This window comes from Leptinotarsa decemlineata, unplaced genomic scaffold (assembly GCF_025532065.1).
Source record: "Leptinotarsa decemlineata unplaced genomic scaffold, Ldec_3_MD MMD2_tig00000882_RagTag_RagTag, whole genome shotgun sequence".
NCBI lineage: Eukaryota > Metazoa > Arthropoda > Insecta > Coleoptera > Chrysomelidae > Leptinotarsa > Leptinotarsa decemlineata.
In genome coordinates, this window is record NW_027412556.1 from 17,031,741 (window position 1) to 17,052,527 (window position 20,787).

Below are 20,787 nucleotides of genomic sequence, written 5' to 3' on the forward strand. Positions count from 1 at the left end.
TTATTTACATCAAAAGACGAATCATAACTACAAATTATAATGTTTTCATTTAAATAGGTTGGATAAAGAAAATGGATAGAGTCTTTAAAACGTCACCAGGTGATACATATTTCTTTTAATATGCAAAATTTTTCAAATTCAAGTTAATGACGAATTTGATCGCATTCTTTGTCGGTGTTCTCGCGTTCTTTGTCGCATATCCCTATTTTAATGGCTCGTTAGCGGCGTCATCAAGGGATATAAAGGGTAGACATATCTCATTGATTTTGTGTGTGAATTGCAGTGCTATTTGCTTGAGACGACTATGTTGCTTTCTTTGATGTAGCGACATGTTTGCAATCTTGCAGTTCTTTTACTCTCAGACAATACTGAACGAACTATAAGATATGCAACCTCCTGCTATCGGTGAAGATATGTATATCCGCCGCACATGTCCTGGAATACAAATGGAATGACGAAACAAGTGTGCTGTCGTCAGCAAAGCAATATATTGGATTCTTGGTTTTTTCCAATGAGTCGTTGATATACAATTGAAAGATCCATATTATAATTCATCTTGGATAGAATCACTTTGAGAAAATGGTAATGTAATGAATAGACGAGTGTTATTTCTGTTTTCAGAATAACCAGAATCTTAAGAGGATTGCCTCATAAATTTGCATCTCGTGCGTCCCAAACCGAACAATATTAGTATAAATATGGAACTTTCACTAGCTAGAAAGTTTTAGTTCTCAGTAATAGTTACATATGGCGGGAAGGCCATTATGTTATAGAATCCATAAATTGTGAGTTTTCAATAGCCCTTCAATTGAATTGAAACTAAAACTATATCAATCCAACAAACAAAGTAACCCAAGGATAGATGCGTGATCAAGGCATGATCACCACGCACATTTGCATCTATTGGGTAAAATAAACAAGCCTTCTTACGCTGGCCAATCAGAATGAACCGCAATCGGCTGGCGAAATTCATGTTAGTGTCGAAGTGGTCAGTTACGTTTTATCGCCTGTGGTATGTACATGTACGATATTTTGAAGTTTGAAATTTTCCAAATGTCAAGTACTGATATGTTGAAGAAACTGCTGATTTGTGTCCTACACTCCACCTAAATAACATTCAAATACCCAGCCGCATATTATTAAAAAAAAATCGGTCGTTCCTTAGTGCGACTCTGTACTAGCCGCTTTTTCTCGGTTTTGGAGCATTCCAGTGCTCAGATGGACGGAGTATAGTGGTACTATAGTGTTTTTTTGGGGAGTTGCCTAACGTATTAAATTTTTCAGTGTTGAAAGAGCTCTTTTCTAAAATATTCTCAAAGCAGTACATTCGCCCTATATACTCTATTGGAAAAGACACTGTCATAATGACATATATAATTGTCGAATGCTTATATCAATAACTGCAGTGTTGTGTAATGTCTGAGCTTGCCCAAACCATGTTTCGTGATACCAAAAATAGTGTTGCAGTCAAAATCTCACTGAAATCATCGAAGAAATCGAAATGGAATGAACTATTTGTCATATTACTGAATTTGACGGAATACAGCACCTGGAACGTAATTCAATCATATGACATGCCCTGCTAACTGTTTAAAATACTTTTTTTCAGGCCGTTATTCTGAGTACAGTTATTTTGAATTATATTCTGGTCACCATCAATCTAACTCATGCCCCAAGGAAGACAATGGACTTCATACCCTTTTATGCCATTTTTGACATTCTTTACCTTTGCAATTTCACTATCTTACTATCGCATAAAGTTGGGAATGTTGCCAAGATTCCCATGAAGACCATATTTGTTCTTGTTCTAGACGGTCTTTCTATTTTGCCGCAAATTGCGCTCTTCATACCACTTTTTGAAGTACGATACAGCTTCTTTGTTTGCTATTTTAGAACAACTACCTTTTTGAGACTTCACTACTTATTTTTGATGAGAAGAAAACTTGAAATATTTCAACAGAACCGTTTATGTTGGATTTTGATTCAATACTTTCTCACACTGATGGTATTTGCACATACGACGAATTTTATTTGGTTTTTCATTGAATGTAGAAGTGACAATTGTTCCGAGCAGGTGAGCAAATATATATTAGAAATTGAATAGATACTGGCAGATACTTGATGAAAATAAGTATTAAAACTCAATATTATAGTTTATTGTTTGATTTTCACTATAAAAGGTTTTACAAAAACCGCGACACGTGTTTCGCTATACAATAGCTTTCTCAAGCGCAAAATTTTACGCTTTAGGAACACATGTTACAGTTTCTGTAAAACCTTTTATAGTGAAAATTATACAGTAAACTGTATTAATGAGTTTTAAATACAGGGTGTAACTGAATAAGTGTAAAAAAATTAAGGACGTGATTCCTCATCAAAAAAAAGATAGGATCTTTCTTATAAAGAAACTTCATTGGAGCATCCCTTGTTAAGATACAGCCCCTTAAAGGGGGTAAATAATATTTGTATAACAATTTTTTTCACAAGCACTGAAAAAGTTACAATATTGAAATTAACCTGACGTTTTGTACTACCAAAAAGAAACTCAGCCAGTAATTTATTTGGTTAACCCCATGGTTGTAAGGGGTGGAAAACGCAACCCCTAAAATTTATTTCCAATGTAACTTTTTGTCTTATTATTTGTTTACCATTTAAAAGTTTATTCTCGATAGCCTGTTTCATGCTAAACAAAATATGTCTTTTGGGTTTTTTGCCCAAAATAAACCAGTTCGCAGCAAAAAATTATTTTACGAACAACTACAAAGATACATCGTCATAAATGCCAACTGGATTTATTGTTATTTTGTAGTTAGTACCTGCATCAAACGATTAAAGAGTAATAAACAAAACTAATTTATTAATAACAAAGCACACAACATGTAGAAATCATAGTAAATGTTCAATATATCTACCTTCAGACACCACGCATGCGTCTAGACGTTGGCGCATTGAGTCACGTATTCGCTGAAATATTCCTGCAGTCTCTCTGATTACCCTGCACGCATCGATGATGCAGTTTCTTAAGTCCTCTACATCGCGAACAGGAGTACGATAAACAAAATGCTGTTAATGGCCCCAAATAAAGAAATCGAGAGGATTGAGATCTGGGGATCGAGCGGGCCAGTTCTGTGGTCCTCCTCAACATATCCACTGATTTGCATATGTTTCAGTTGAATGCTGACGTGCTACTTGACTAAAATGTGTGGGAGCCCCATCATGCATACAAAACATATCCCTTCTGACGCCCAAAGGAACTTCCTCTAGCAGTACTGGATGGACTTCTCTTAAAAATTGAACGTTTGCCTCACCATTTGATCGAGAAGGTAGAAAATGAGGCCCAAATAAATCATCACCAATAACTCCGAGCCATACGTTGAGAGAAAACTGTTCTTGATGGTTAGTTTCGACAATAGCGTGAGGGTTTTCATCAGCCCATATGTGGTAATTGTGAAAATTAATAATCTTGTCCCGAGAAAAACTACATTCGTCTGTGGATTCTATCGTCTTCAGAAAGCTACAATTTCTTCTAATCATTTCCAGCATCCAATTGCAAAATTCAAGACGGTTCGGAAAGTCTCGCGGTAACAGTGCCTGTACTCGTTGCAGATGGTAAGGGCATAAGAGTTGTTCCTTTAAAATTCGAAATACCGTCATATGATCAACATTTAGCTGGAAAGCAATCTTTCTAGTACTGATAGTAGGTTGTTCTTCAATCAAATTAAGTACTGCTTCCTCAAGCTGTGGTGTTCGTACTTCTCGATGGCGACCACAATCTTGCCTTCTTTTGTCGAATGAACCATATTCTCGTAATCGTTGATGAAGTCGAGCAAATATTCTATGTGAAGGATGCTGCCGTTGAGGATACATTATTGCATATCTTCTAGAAGCTTTTAACCCATTCCCCTGTGACAAGACAGACCATAAACGTAATGCATATTAGCCATTTCCTCATTTGTGTATGCCATTTTAGTAACAAGTGAATTATTAAAGTAACAAATTAAGAACAGAACAACAACAAACAATTAGTATTAATTCAATTTCGAAAATTCACAAACTGACAGCGTCATACCAATTTAATTGTCACTATCGCTAATAGCGACCTACTAGATAGATTAGTTTCGTATTTTCGCATTTATGACGATGTTTCTCTGTAGTTGTTCTTAAAATAATTTTTTGCTGCGAACTGGTTTATTTTGGGCAAAAAACCCAGGAGACATTTTGTTTAGAATAAAACAGGCTATCGGAAATACATTTTTAAATGGTAAACAAATAATAATACAAAAAGTTACATTGGAAATAAATTTTAGGGGTTGCGTTTTCCACCCCTTACAACCATGGGGTAAACCGAATGAATTTCTGGCTAAGTGTCTTTTTGATAGTACAAAACGTCAGGTTAATTTCGGTATTGTAACTTTATTAGTGCTTGTGAAAAAAATTGTTATACACATTTTATGTACCCCCTTTAAGGGGCTGTATATTAACAAAGGATGCTCCAATGAAATTTCTTCATATGAAAGATCCTATCTTTTTTTCGATGAGAAATCACCTCCTTAAATGTTTTACACTTATTTAGTTACACCCTGTATATTTTAATGAGAATATAAGAATACTTGAATTCATTTATGAAACTACCCACTTAAGAATATCAAATTATTCAAAAATGCTTGAAAAATATGATTAGTAGAAGTAGGAAATCATAGAACCAAAAAATTTGGATGGGCTAGTAAGATCCACACGAATTTGAAGTCATCAGTCGATAGCATTTTCGAAGATATTACCCATCATAACCCAAAATAATTAAGATTCTGTACTTTTACTTGTGGTATCCAGTTTACCAAAACGAGAAACAATAGAAAATTAAGTAGTTATTATACGGATCCCTTTCAGCAATTTGTTCAAATGTAAATAAAAATAGGTAGGTACTCGCGATATACGTTATGAATCATATTTTATAAAATAAACCATTGTTGGGTTAGAAATTAAAATACATATGAAACGAAATATCACAAGGCCCCAACCTTACCATTAACAATATTGCCTTTCTTATCAAAAAGTACTGAAAGTGAGGATTTTTCCGTAAAATGTATCCAACATTGATATTTTCACAGCTTGTTCACATGTTTGCGAAAATATACTAGTGAGATAATATTGTCTGCAGCATATCATTTCACTTTTTTTACTCCACAGCTTTACACATACGACTCAAGAAAAGTTTATAAGGATCCAACAGAATGGTATTTCCGTCATGTTTATGCTTCAGTACAAGTATTACTAAATGTTGGATTTGGTGGAATGTTACCGAAAAATTTCCACGAGGTGCTCCTGTTTATTTTCGTCATCATCGTTGGTCAAGGCCTTGCTACATGGTTAGTCAGCAGTTTATCGTGGTATATGATGAATCGTGACTACCATAAAGTATTTTTTATTCAAAAGGTAACATTCTAATATAATAACTAAGGTTTCTTAGGAAATTTATCAAGATATATTGTAACGACGAACATCATATAAAATATATAATCAACTAGCATTTGAAGAAGGAAGTATAGTATATTTTACGAAGTCAATTTGAATGTCATAAAAACTAAATAATTTTTGAACGTCGGACGTTCCTTTGAATGGCATTTGAGGGGGAGGGGGGCGTGGTAAATTCATAGGAAGTCTAATCATTATTTTTATAATTGAATAGAACTGGCCGATACTTGATGAAAATCCATATTAAACAACTAATCAATACAGTTTATTTGTATGATTTTCACTATTAGGGTTTTACAAAAACCGCGGTTATTTTTATGTAGCATATTTTATATGGTATAAACTAGTAAATTTATCAGACCTGGTACATTAGTTTTTTATTTAGCTGTTTTGATTGACTATATTAGCTAATGTATTCATCAGTTTGATGAGTGAAGTTTGAAAGCTCTGGCGTGAAATGAAGATAGCAAACATCATATAAACATCATATAAATGATAATATCAACAAGCATTTGAAGAAAGAAGTATAGTATATATGAAGTCTATCGGTAGCCAGGCGGTTCGACGTGGATGCTTTGTTCACTCACTTGAATTGACTGCCGTGTTGGTCGGTGGTTCAAGCCCCAGTCTGAACGATCTATTTTCACTTGCTATCGTCCAACCCGTGTTAGGAATCCCACGTTGAAAGTTATGACCTCGTTAACCTTAGCTCGCACAAGTTTCGACTTTTGAGGGTTGTCGTTCACAGGGGTGCGACAGCTGGTTAACGAAAAAACTGATTTTAAACAGACATAATTTGAATGTCAGAAAAACTAAATAGTATGGAAATTCAGAAATTTCGAACTCACAGGAAGACCATTGATTTAGCACATCTTACCAGTTGCATATTTTGGAGTGGATTACGAGTATACCCAAAAAAAATTTCAAAACTGATACTTAACGCTTGGAACAAAAAATATATTGAAACTTTTAGGTCTGTCACACTTGCTTTTGGTTAAAGTTTTCGAAAAACACTGAAAGTTCGAATTCAAAATTACATTGAAAAAACAAAATCTACAACGAAAATCAGAAGAGGTATTTCAATAAAAAGTGTTCTTTGCAATATGACCAATTATATTTTATAAAGACTCACTCACTCTTAGTACATTTGTTAGATTTTTTGGCACAGTCAACCACGAATTACTTCTACAATTACTGAATTTTGGTTTTTGTGGAGTTGGGTAACGTTATTGTAAAGCTTCCCAAATGAGAAAAATCAGTTGGTTAAAATTGTCTACAGAATCAGCGAATATAAAGTATTTCAATGTAGTGTACCTCAAGGTACTTCCTGTGTCCCATTGTATTCAATATACATTGTTTCTGCTTAAGTTCCCACCACATCAAAAACTTACTTATTAATAATTTTACGAAAAAAGATGTTTTTCATAAAAAGTTCTGCATTGTCATAAATCTAAAAGGCAACCATTAGATATAAATTTTGTATTAGTCTCAAAATATCGATTTTATCCAACAGCAAAGTAAATTAATTTTTGAAAATATCGGAAACTTTTGTCTGGTATATCTTGATTCGTTAAAAATTTGATAATTTTTACGTCTCTCAACATCTATGTTGCATGATTTTAATGATGCATTGAAAAAAGATTATACACAACAAAATAATTTATTTTACAATAGGTATTATTGGCAACATAAATACAGTGCTAATAATGTTAATTGCATGTGTTTAAATTGAAAGGGGTATATTTTTAGGAGAGGTCGATTTTTTGGGAAAGGTTTTAGCTTTCTACTTCTACATCTTGATACAAAAAAATGTGAAAATCTTTCTAAGAAAGGAAAAATGCAATCCATACAAAGATGTGAACGTCATTACGTACTGTCGCTGATGATATGAGTAGATTGAAGTAATTCGTGACATAAAGTCATGATTTCATGAATGGAGTGCTTATTTTTATAATGTTATCCAAATTTGGTGCTGAAGATGCGATAAGGCAATTGTCTCAGGCCGAAACATCGGATGTTCACCAGTGAGGATGACTGAATCAAACTTAATCAGATATCATTCACAGGATTCCTTCACAATATGCTAAATGAAAGATATAAAATTTCATTCACATGGAACACTGTCATCCTCACTGGTAGACATCCGATGTTTCGCCGTAAGATATTTGCCTTATCAGTCCTTCAGTACCAAATCTTTGTAACATTATAAGAAATGTACCAAATCTGGACAACATTATAAGAAAAGTTTAATCAGATTTGGTACTGAAGAGCTCATAAGGCAAGTGTCTCACGGCGAAACATCAGTGAGGATGACAGTGTTCCATGCAAGTGAAATTTTACCTTTTCCATTCACTATATAGTGTAGGAATCCTGTGAATGATATCTGAATAAAACCCAAAATGAATGTTCGGAATACAAATTGAATAGAGAAAAAATTTTTTTTGTAAAATTCACTGTTTCGAAAAAATTTTCAATTCATGTAATTCAATATTTATATGGAAGTAGCTGTTTTGAGAGGGCTTTTCTTTCAGTTTGTGTCTGAAAGTTACTTCTTTGCATGACCTACACATCCTTGTATCGATTTGACTTTTTGAAACTGATTGCTTCCTTCCTTTCTTTGGAAGATTCCCATATTTTTTTGTATAAAGATGGAGAAGTAGGAAGCCAAAACCTTTCTTTCCAAGCGTGTAATAGTTTATCATCAATTTACCATTGTTTCAACATATTCGACTTCTCTTACAAGACAAGTTTCCGTTGCAGGAGAAAAATCCCTCAATACTTTTCTAATTATATTCGGAGTTATATCCTGAATTGTTTCCGTAATAATTTTTTCCAAATTCAGTTTACTGTCAAAAAAGTTAGGGCAATTTGAAATAAATAATGACAGCGTACGCAGCGCCCTCTAGATTTTACATGAAAATTAATACGAAATTATGATTTCCCACGTCAAAAAAACCCGGGTACCGAGTTTCGTGCAAATAACTTATTTTTTGCAAGAGTTATTTTCAAAAAGCGAACAAAAAAATTAAATTTCGACACCCTGTATCTCCGAAACGAAGCATTTTCGGACACAAGTTCATATAGACTTTTTTTCTTGAAATTGTCTCAGGAATACTGAGTGAACATAGCACCCACGTCGAACCACCTGGCTACCGACCGACCATGCAATCATGCAACAGACTTGGTAAAAAATTTAGACATCGTTAACCAGTCATAGTTTATCGAAAAAATGTCCCAATTAAGGATTGAAATCAGTCCATCATTGACAATTTTGCGAAGACTGTTAAATTACACGTGAATGTAGCTTCGTTAGCTTCATGTAGCTAACCAAAAAAGAATCGTCTTCTAGCTTTTCTGTCACAGATTCCAGGTTTCAACGTATGGATATATTGTGGTTTATTTGAATGGAAGTAATTCTCTTTAAAAATATTGGATATTGTATCTTCACCAATTTTATCTTGAAGCGAAGATGCTCTTTTTCGTAGGGACAATTTAGGTTTTTCCACTGCAGGTAATGTTACATTCAACTTCTTCTTCTCACTTGCAACAGGTTTTCGACGTTTGTTTGTGAATTTATTATTAACATCTTTACATGAATAGATTTTTTTCAAAATTTTCATTACTGATATGTGGTGTTTATTTTCCAGCTGCTTCACGATAAGTTCTATAATTATTGCTAACGATTAACACAATTTCCAGTTTTTCCTCCACACCAAATATCACCGGCAATGTTAACAAATTTCATTTGACGTTCACTAGCAAACAATTTTTGCTATCAACAAATCATTTAATTATCAGTGCATCCTAAATTTCACGAAACTTCAGTTACCTTGCATTGTCAATGTGAACGAAAAAAAATAAAAAAATATTTTTTCCATTTAATGTAATTGCATATTTGAAGGTATTCTCAAAAATGAAGATAATTTACTATTGAGTCATATTCATATTTTTTGAGAACTTTTCATAAAGAATAACTCTTTTTCGTGAAATTAATAAAACAAGTTTTCCATATGGTGCGAACTTAAGCAGACACACTGTATAAGCAAACTGGGAGATTAATTTTTTCCCAATTACACATTCATTTTATATTCTTAATCAAACTGGGTTATCCACAACATGCACTTTTTCCGATCACCAAAAATGCAAAACTTTTCTCTAGGCGCGTTCCAAAAACCAAGTTGGCGTCTTCAGTTTTCTTCATCTCCTGAAAATGGCAACTTGGTTGGTGGAACGAACGCGCGTCATTTCTGGTGATTGGGAAAAGTGCTTGTCTTGAATTTATTCGACGACAGAGGTTTCAGTTCTATTTTTCATTTAAACTGGGTTATGTTGAAAAAGGGTGGAGATAGATTTCGTATTGATAGCAGATTTCGGATTTTAAAAATTGAAAATGTTGAAATTCTAAAAGAAACAATTTATATAAAAATATTCACAATTATTGAATTGATGGATGTAACCGTTACTACGTGGTAGGAAATCATAATGAAGAAAAGAGAATTGATACTTTTAATGTCATTTCTTTTCGAGTTTGAAAGCCGTGGATTTTTGGAATTTCTTCCTGACGTTTCGCTGGCGCGAGTGGCTAACTTCTTCAGAGGTTTAACCATCATGGCTTGCTGCCCGATGACTACCTTTTCGGCTTCGTAAAGCGAATTTATGCCTTGTCAGGTAATCAGATGTATTTGTATCTGTATTTGTCCCTGCATTTGTACCTGTACTCGTTCCTGCACTTGAACTTGGAACATTAACAATCTTGCTGCCTGTTGTCCTGTTCGTTATTCTCGAATTCCTTAAAATGGAGTTCCATATTTGATTGAGGTGCACCGCTTCTTCTTTTCGGTTGAAATTCTCCGTGTGTTTGTGGATCTCTATTGCCTCCCGTACCAGTCGGCTATGGTATCCCTGGTTGGGAGCAATTAGTTATGTGTTTTCAAACAAAATTCTGTGGTCTCCTTCACTAAGTGCGTGTTCTGCCACAGCTGACTTGTCCGTTTGGCCTAAAAGAGCATAAAAGGAACTGCAGACTATAGTCTACAGTTCCTTTTATGCTCTTTTAGTCTTGTTCCCATGGATCGGTTGGTGGTTCCGATATATACCTTTCCACAATTGCACGGTATGCGATAGACCCCTGCTGCTGATAATGGGTCTCTTTTATCTTTAGCCGACCTGAGGCTTTGTTGTATCTTCCTTGTGGGTTTGAAGACTGTTTCGATGTCGTGTTTGCCCAAGAGTGTTCCAATTCTGTCCGTGACCCTAGGGATAAACGGTAGATATGCGCGTGCAACCATCTGATCCTTTTTCGCTTTCTGAACCGTGGTGCCCTTCAGTTTCATGGCTTTTCTGGTCTCGGAGGCACTGTATCCATTCGATCTCAAGGTCACATTAAGATATTTCAGTTCTCTCTCCAGATGTTCTGTTCAAAAAAAATCTGTTTAAAAATCTGTTTTTTCGTTAATCAGCTGCCGCCCCCATACGAATGACAACTCTCAGAAGTTGTGAAACTTGTGCGAACTAAGGACTAACGAGGTCTTACCTTTTAACGTGTGATTCCTAACACGGTTGCAGAACCATTCCAGCTTCAACCAGATAAATTCTCTCGAGAAAAATATCTGGTCGAGGCGGGAATCGAACACACGACCTTCCGATCGTGAGTCGGACGCACTACCACCGCGGCCAATTCCACAACGTTCACATATTCTCCGAGCCCGTTCCGTTAGAGTGGTGATGACTCCTCTCTTTTGGCTAGGATGGTGGTTCGATAGTGCGTGCAAGTATCTATCTGTATGTGTGGGTTTTCGATACACTTTGTGGGTTAGTCTGGTACCACATCGTTCTACTAGTACATCTAGGAAAACTATTCGTTGCTCTTGTTCAATCTCCATGGTGCTAGCCACTCGCGCCAGCGAAACGTCAGGAAGACATTCCAAAAATCCACGGCTTTCAAACTCGAAAAGAAATGACACTGAAATCGTAACGAATGTTACTGCAGTTTGAAAATGTTCGTATAGGACGAAACTGCAGTAACGTTAGTTACAAATAAAAGTGGTAAAAAACATAGAAAGTTTCAATTAGATTAGCAGTTCATCTAGTAGTTAAATTAGTAGCTTAACTAGTAGTTTAGTGTATAAGTTTGAAAATGTCCTTATTGGACGAAACTGCAGTAACGTTTGTTACAAATAAAAGTGGTAAAAACATAGAAAGTTTCAATTAAATTAGTAGTTGAACAAGTAGTTAAAGTAGTAGTTTAATATATAAGTTTAAAAATGTCATTATTGGACAAAAGTGCAGTAACGTTAGTTACAAATAAAAGTGGTAAAAACATAGAAAGTTCCAATTAAATTAGCAGTTCATCTAGTAGGTAAACTAGTACTTAAACTAGTAGTTTAATGTATAAGTTTGAAAATGTCCTTATTGGACGAAAGTGCAGTAACGTTAGTTACAAATAAAAGTGGTAAAAACATAAAAAGTTTCAATTAAATTAGCAGTTTATCTAGTAATTAAACTAGTAGTGTAATGTATAAGTTTGAAAATCTCCTTATTAGATGAAACTGCAGTAACGTTAATTACAAATGAAAGTGCTAGAAACATAGCAAGTTTCAATTAAATTGGCTGTTTATCTAGTAGTTAAACTAGTAGTTTTACTAGTTTTTTTTTTCGGCGAGTAGAAAAATCTTCAAAAGACTGTAGTGATGGTTCAGGGCTCTTCCAGTACTTCATTATTATTCATCTAGTTCTTTTCTTTTCTTTGTCAGGATGGTCTTGGAAAGTTTACTAACGGCTTCCCAGGTTCCTATACTTTTGAGCATCTTCCCTATCATGTTTTCCGGTGTTAATTCTCCTGCCGTCATTTCTGCGTTTCGTCTCTATTCTTCCCAACGTATGCATTCAAAGATTGTATGTTCTACCGTATCTATTATTCCGCAATACTTGCACTCTTCTGTGTCACTCACTTTAAACCTAAACAGATACGCCTGAAAACACCCATGCCCCGTTAGTACTTGTTTGAGAAAGTAATTTACTTCTCCCCATGTTCTGTTCATCCATGGTTCTATGTCTCTTATCAGTCTTCTTGTCCAGTTGGCCTTTCCATCGTCTATCTCCCAAGATTGTTGCCATTTTTTCGTGATTTGTAACCTTGCTAACCCTTTTGATACGTTGTTTTGTACCATTGTTCTCTCTTCCGCCAGCAGATCTATTGGGAGGGTTCTTGCAATCATCAGCAGATCTTTAGTTGATGTTGTTTTATATGTACACACTATTTTTATGGCTGCTCTCCGTTGAACACCAAGTAATATATTCCTGTATACCTTTTTTCCATGGCTCTTTTAAAAATCGTAGCGCCTTATAGCATGATCGACTAAGCATAGAATTCTTCTGCTACCTTCTCGAGGACCCCCAACGTTGGGCATTATCCTGCTTACGTTGCTTATGGCTTTTCCCGCTTTTTCAGCTATTTTTCTAACATGAGCTTCCATTTTCATATTCTGATCCATGTGGATTCCCAGGTTTTTAATAGATTCTTGGCTATGGATGTTCGTTTCCTTCAATTTAATTGTAATACTTTTAAGTTTTCTGCCTGCAGTACTACATCTGAGTAGTAGTTCAACTAGTAGTTTAATGTATGAGTTTGTATAATGTATAGGTTTGGCAAGAATTACCGAACCGAGAGATCTGGGTATTATCTTTGATGAAAAACTAACGTTCTCGTCACATATCGAAGAAATAACATCCCGTGCAATGAAAATGCTAGGATTCGTTATGCGTAATAGCAAAAAATTCTCATCATTAGAGACAATTAGCTCTATATATTATGCATTGGTCGGAAGCAAACTGGAATATGGTAGCTCCATATGGAATCCTTGTCAGGGAGAATATATATATATATATATATATATATATATATATATATATATATATATATATATATATATATATAAAAGTTTCTGAAATTTCTTTACTTTAAAAAAGCATGGTACTTACCCCATAAGAGAGCATAGCTATGATTTACTCTTGGAAGAGTTCAACTACACATCACTTAAAAAACGCCGCCAAATTAACGACTTGATTTTTATATACAAAATCAATTTTGTAATAATTCAAAGAATCATTATCGCCATCCAAAGGGGTAATGCCATATCGATATTGGGTACTTTTCCGTCTACTCAAAAATTAGATGAAATATTCCTGAACCCACAAATCAAATCAAAATTTTCTATGAACATCGCAAAATGTAGTAAGCAGATTGATCACTTCCTAATTGTCTCAGAAGATGCAGAGGAAAATAAACAAGTTCTGGAATTATGAATATATCTGATTCAGTTTCAAGAAATTTAACTTCAAATTCCTCATTCCGTTGGTCCAATGATGGGAAGAATCATTGCATCCGTGATTACTGGAAAGAAAACAGCGGTGGCGAACGAATTATTACCAACAGCCACAACACAATTAGGTCAGTGATACGTTCCTCAGTCAAAGCCCTTGGACTTAATGGGTTGAAAAATATTGGCAACACCTGTTTCATGAACAATGTAATCCAATGTTTATCCAATACGAAATGGCTACTGAAATATTTGAAAAAAGATGAGTACATGAAAGATATCAATATTAATATTTCTAGTTCGGAGAATGCTTTAATATTTTGATATTTCTAGTTCGGAGGGTGCTTTATTTCAAAGCTTTTGCAGAAGTTATCAAGGAATTGTTGTTAGAAAATTCATCTGATAGAGCAGTGAACAGTCTCCTTAAAAAGTCAGATTCAGAGTTTTACCCCTCGATTCATGGGTCATGCGCATCAAGACGCCCAGGAGTTCCTTCGTTATCTTTTAAAAGGTTTACACGATGACGTTAATAGAATTATTGAGAAACCTAAGCCGACCTTAACGGAGATTAAGAAAAAATTGAGCGATAGCGAAAAAGAACAAAAGTCATGGCTGATTTATTTGAGTACATATAACTCTAAGATTGTAGATAATTTCGTTGGTCAATTAGAATCCACGATGAAGTCTCACATTGTGGACACTCATCTGTAACCTTCGATCCTTTCTGGGATTTGTCACTCCTCATACCAGAAATAACTTACCAATTGAGTTTATCACAGTGCTTGGATTTCTTCAGAAGAGAGGAAACTTTGAATGGACATGAAAAACCGGCGTGTTCAAGTTGCAAAGATAGAAGAAAATGCACAAAGTCTCTATTGATCCATAAGTTTCCCCATATTTTAGTTATTCATTTTAAAAGATTTTCTCTAACAGAAAGATTTAGAGGCAAGTTAAATGTTGCCATCGAATTTTTTCTATATGGATTAAATATGAACAATTATGCAGCAGATAATGTGACTCCTTGTCGCTATAATCTATATGCACTTTCGAATCATAGTGGGTCTACCTACAGCAGACATTATACAGCATTCTGCAGACATCCTTATAATGGCACGTGGCACAAATACAATGATTCACAAGTGTCACCAATTTCAGCAAAATCGCTTGTGAGTGGAGATACATACATCCTCTTTTATGGAAAGGAGGAAACGAGTTCGCACCTTTGAGCGTTTTGTGAGGTTATTTTTGAACTGTTCAATTTTAATGTTATGTATTGTCTAGTTAAACTTAATATACAAAATCATACATATTCAAATCGACTCTTCTACTTTACTTTCATCATTGAATTTCAACGTTCCTCGTATAACTTCCAGATCACATATAACTTTTTACATAGACGTACCTAACTCACAACACCATTTTCACTGTCCTTTGACATCTATGTGTAGAAGCTACAATAGTCTACAAAACATCGATATATTCTTCTCACCCTTATCTCAGTTTAGGAAAGCAATATATAATGCACTACAGAACTGATATGTTACATGGTATGTAATGCTAATATAGATAACGTTTTATGTTTAATTTTTGTTCCTCAGGACTAATATAAGCTTTTTATTTTGTATTATGTACTCCTGTAATTGGGTCTCATGACCTGTTTCTCAATAAATAAATAAATAGATAAATAAATAAAATGTCCTTATTGGACGAAACTGCAGTAACGTTAGTTACATATAAAAGTGGTAAAAACATAGACAGTTTCAATTCTCTTTTCTTCATTCACAATTATGTTTGATAGTCATTTGAAATGAAACAAAAACATTGTATTTGTCAATATGGTATAATCTCAACAGAGTTATTGTATAGAAAAATTTAATTGAATGATTTCTATAAAAAAAAAAAAGCAAAGAGCAAAATTTTAATCTACTCATGACTTGCTTAGTGACTAGCTGGTTATTGAAGTACTCTATTACCGATATCCTGCTTTCATTTGTTCTTACTCGTTCCGATATTGAAATAGATTGCAGACGTCAAGAGATACTTTGAAGGTATCGATGATGATATAAAAACCAAGACAGTGAATTATTATCGAACAATGTATAAACACTATGAAAAAACAAACCATCCTTCAATTTTGGCCGCTCTGCCTCCATCTCTGAAAACAGATTTAATACATGACATCAACTGTGGGCTTTTGTATCGATCTATGCTGTTGAAGGATTTGCCGGAATTTGTTTTGAGGAAAATTTCCCTAGCCATGAAGAGCGTTTACCTTCTTCCCGATGAGATAATATATTCCCAGTGCGTTGTGAAAACTTGCATGATTTGTGTTGAAAGCGGTATTTTGGAAGTTCTGAACGACGAAGATGAAGAAAGTAGAGTGATTGCGTTCACTCCTGGGACAATAATAGGTGAGTGCTAAAATATTGTATTTTACATGAAAATTTATGAAAAATCAAATTTGACTTAGAAATAGTAAATAAATCAAATGAAGTTCAACATTTTCACTCAATTTATTTCTGTTCTGAAACACGAAAATATCAATTGATCTCTTTGTCTATGTAGTTTTAAACTAATTCATATAAGCGACTAGCGGCCGACCCAGCTTCGCGCGGTTGCAATGCTGATACTAAATATAAATTCACCCATCGGAAATTTAAAATCATGAAGAAACAGTGATGAAAAGGTAACTTTATTTTATGAACGCTCCTTTATACCTTGCGGCTGGGCTGGCGCCCCAGTAGGAATATTCAAATAGCCTTTCTTATTGCACATCTACAATATTAAAAGAAACTTCATACAAACTTCCAGCCACCGAAAATATACCGATACGGAGAAACAGTGATAAAAAGGTAACATTATTTTATGAACTCGTCTTTTTGCTCCGCGGCTGGCACCCCGGTTGGAATATTAAAAAATCCTCTCTTACAACATCTACATCTACATAAAGTGAACCTACATACAAAATTTCAGCTTCCGAAAATACAGCAGCATCAGTATTTTGCAGACTTTTCAACCTGTCTTACAAGAAAGGCAAAGAAAAATCTTCCAAATAACTATAGACCAGTCGCTTTAATAATGATAATAATAATATGCTTTATTGCCCAAAGAACATTAGGTCTTATTATATATATATATATATATATATATATATATATATATATATATATATATATATATATATATATATATATAGAAACAGAAGTTAATATCGGACATAGCACTCATGAAAGTGGCAAACCATAGACACGAGATCTATCAACTGAAACCACAAATGTGCGGTTGGCTCCTGTTGGTGGCTCCGTGCATTTGTATTTCTATCTTTTGGTAACCAAGTGTTGCCCATCCTTACACTTGGCTGCACCATACTGATGATGGGCCAAAAGCCCGAAACACGTGTCTATGGTTTGCCACTTTCATGAGTGCTATGTCCGATATTAACTTCTGTTTCTATATCAAGACACTCAATAACTTCCATATTGGTATATATATATATATATATATATATATATATATATATATATATATATATATATATATATATATATATACACACATACATACAGTACGATGCAAATGTATGGAATAAATTCGATATTTACAAAATGAACGTCTTTCGGCAGAAATCCAAAAACAGGTCAACTTTAATTTTTGACGGCCCATCTCATGATATTCATATGAAAGACGTTTCGTCCCCGGTGTTGGCGTGATGACGTAATCGACAATTTTTTTAAATGCAAACAGGGGTCATGTGGCACCTCATTCAAAAGGTCTACTAATCATCTATTCAACGGTATAACCATGCCAATATTCATTTATACAAGATGAACCAAAACATGTTATTTATTGAAGTACAATAAAATTATAATAAATGTTCAAATTGATGACCTTCAGCTATGATGCAATGTGAAAGCCGGGCACTGAATTCATTTCTAACGTTTCCGAGAACTTCGGGGGTATTTGTGCAATCTCCGCTCTGATGCGTTCCTTCAACTCTTCTAAATCATTTGACCGATTTTGGTAAACTTTACTCTTCAAGTATCCCCATAAAAAAAGTCTAACGGGGTCAAATCCGGAGACCTTGGTGGCCATTCGATCGGCCCTCTTCTTCCTATCCACTTTCCTCGGAAAACAGTATCCAGGTAGGTTCGTACATCAACGGCGTAGTGTGGGGGCGCCCCATCCTGCTGGAACCACAAATCATTTCTATTTGGAAATAGCTGATTCAGTTGTGGCATCAGATAATCTTGAAGAAAGTGTAGATACCGAGCACCAGTTACGCTTTCCTCAAAAAAGTATGGTCCTATTATCTGGTTGTTCAAAATTCCGGCCCAAACATTCACTTTTTGTGGATATTGTGTGCTATGCTCCTCCATCCAATGTGGATTTTCTCTTGCCCAGTATCGATAAGTCTGACGGTTTACGTGACCGTTGAGCATAAAAGTAGCTTCATCTGAAAATATTATATTTTGTATGAAACTCCGATCTCTGTGCGAGCGCTCCATCATGATTTCGCAAAATTCGACTCTTCTGTCAAAGTCATCTTCTAACAGTTCTTGGACCAGCTGAACTTTATACGGATGCCACTTTTCTTTAACATGGCCCGAAACTTTTTTTCAATTTTACTTATTGTTGATTGAGAAACGGGTTCTCGGTTGGGGTATTTCGCATTGAATAAATCACGAACTACTGCCTGAGTCCTTACTTTATCTGAGTCCTTCTTTGGGTTTCTGTTACTTTCATTGCCAGATTATAAGTGATTTAAATATTTTTCTAGAAATAATGTTAACCACTTCAACGATACTTCACTTCAATGACATTGACTAATATCAAGTAGAGTGTAGGACTTTTATCACCATTTCTTTTTTCTAATCAACAAAAACAATAGAAGACACTACGATACTTTATTCTCAGTGGCGGTGCATAGCATTATTTGGTTCAACGAATTACTATTATTCGTAATTCCAGTCTTCTGAATACATAATTTCGGTTGACCCTGTATTAATACATATTGAAACCATTATACCGTTGAATAAACGACTGGTAGACCTTTTGAATGGGGTGCCACATGACCCCTGTTTGCATTTAAAAAAATTGTCGATTACGTTATCACGCCAACACTAGTGACGAAACGTCTTTCATATGAATATCATGAGATGGGCCGTCAAAAATTTAAGTTGACCTGTTTTTGGATTTCTTCCGAAAGACGCTCCTTTTGTGAATATCGAATTTATTCCATACATTTGCATCGTACTGTATATAGGATACAAATAATGTCAAAATACTCAAACACAAATAAAATTGATTAAAGATATCACAAAATGAAAAATACCAAAAAAGTTTAAAATGTTGCTATCAATGAGATCAAAAATCATGAAGAAAGCCATAAACCACCATATCCTTGAATATTTGAAGGGCTTCAACATCTTGAGCGATCATCAATATGGCTTTCGGAACAAAATTCAACAGGCGACCTTCTGTCATATCTAACTCATATTTGGAATAACGCAATCGAGAAACATGGAGAGTTAAGAGCTGTAGCGTTTGATATTTCTAAGGCCTTCGACCGTTTGTGGCATGAGAGTTTGCTGGCCAAATTTCGAAGCTATGGCTTATAGGATCATTTTTGTGTATGGCTCTTTAACTTCCTGAAAGAACGTTCCCTGCAAGTGGCCGAATACTTTTACCATCAACGCTGGTGTTCCCCAGGGATCTACATTGTCTCCAACCCTCTTTCTTTTGTATATCAACGACTTATTGGAAAAAAACAAGAATTCAATATATTGATTTGCTGATGACAGCACACTTGTTTCGTCATTCCATTTGGATTCCAGGACATCTGCGATGGATACACATCTTCACCGATAGCAAGACGTTGCATATCTTAATGAGGATCTAGAAGTAATTACGAATTGGGGCGAAAGCGAAAATAACCAAGGTTCAATTCAATGCCACAAAAGCCCAGGCATCGGTTTTCACCAAAAAAAATTAATGTCTCCGAACCGGATATAATAATGCCAGAACAGACAATTCCACTTTCAGCTTCAATAAGTTTCTTGGGGGTTTAAATGGACACCAATAATATCTTAGCACAATCATGTCGCTGGAATTGCAATAGCCGCTTCTCAAAAGCTTGGAACACTGTTCCGAACCAGAAAACTGTATACACCTCAGCAACTTTTGATGCTTTATAAAACTCAGATCAGACCTTCTTTGGAGTATCATTTTCATGTATGGAGATCCGCCCTTAATCATACCCTGAAGCTGCTGGATTCCATCCAGACAAGAGCCATCCGTCTGATTGGAACCGCGAACATCACTTGCAACTTTGATAGTCTGGAATATCGAAGAAAGGTTGGAGATTTGTCTCTCTTCTACAGATACTTTCACGGGAATTGTTCAAGTGACTTGGCACATTTGATTCCACCAAGATCGGTACATATCAGAAATAAGCGACGAACTGTGGCTGCTCATCGTTTTGAGATTCAACTTAGTACATCTCGAACTTCACTGTTCAAGAACTCTTCCATTTGGAGAACTGCGTTCATGTGGAATAAACTTCCCGAAAACGTTTTTCCAAATGGATTTAATCTCCAGCGATTCAGATCCAATGTGAATCACTACTTACTTAAGGATTTTCCTGTAGTGTTTGTATGTTGTACTTAAAAAACAGTGATTAAAGGATCATTTTCATATGTAATTGCGCTTCCTTTATCCCCAGGGGGCGTCTTAGTTAGAATATTTAAAAATCCTTTCTTATTGCATATCTACAACATAAAACGAACCTACATACAAAATTTCAGTCTCCGAAAATATATGTAAACGCACCTCTTTTACCCCCACGGGATTCATCGTACCGCTGCCAAATGCATGAATTATGTATTTGTTACCAACTTGGTTAGATTTTGGCTGATATCTGTCGGAGTTTACTTGACTGTTCATCATAAGAGTTGATGCACCAGAATCTGCACTTCAAAAGTACATATTAAAGCATCTC

General features: G+C 35.0%; 1 protein-coding gene across 1 annotated transcript in view; it reads left to right on the forward strand.

The window, feature by feature from the left end:
* The first annotated feature begins 1,264 nt into the window (after window positions 1-1,264).
* The window catches only part of LOC111512514 (uncharacterized), a 70,844-nt gene continuing 51,321 nt past the window's right edge, over window positions 1,265-20,787 (forward strand). The window contains exons 1-4 of the mRNA XM_074175155.1: window positions 1,265-1,556; window positions 1,610-2,074; window positions 5,188-5,433; window positions 15,811-16,201. Coding sequence (XP_074031256.1) covers window positions 1,416-1,556; window positions 1,610-2,074; window positions 5,188-5,433; window positions 15,811-16,201 — 1,243 coding nt within the window. The 5' untranslated portion in view covers window positions 1,265-1,415. The remainder of the gene's footprint in view (window positions 1,557-1,609; window positions 2,075-5,187; window positions 5,434-15,810; window positions 16,202-20,787) is intronic.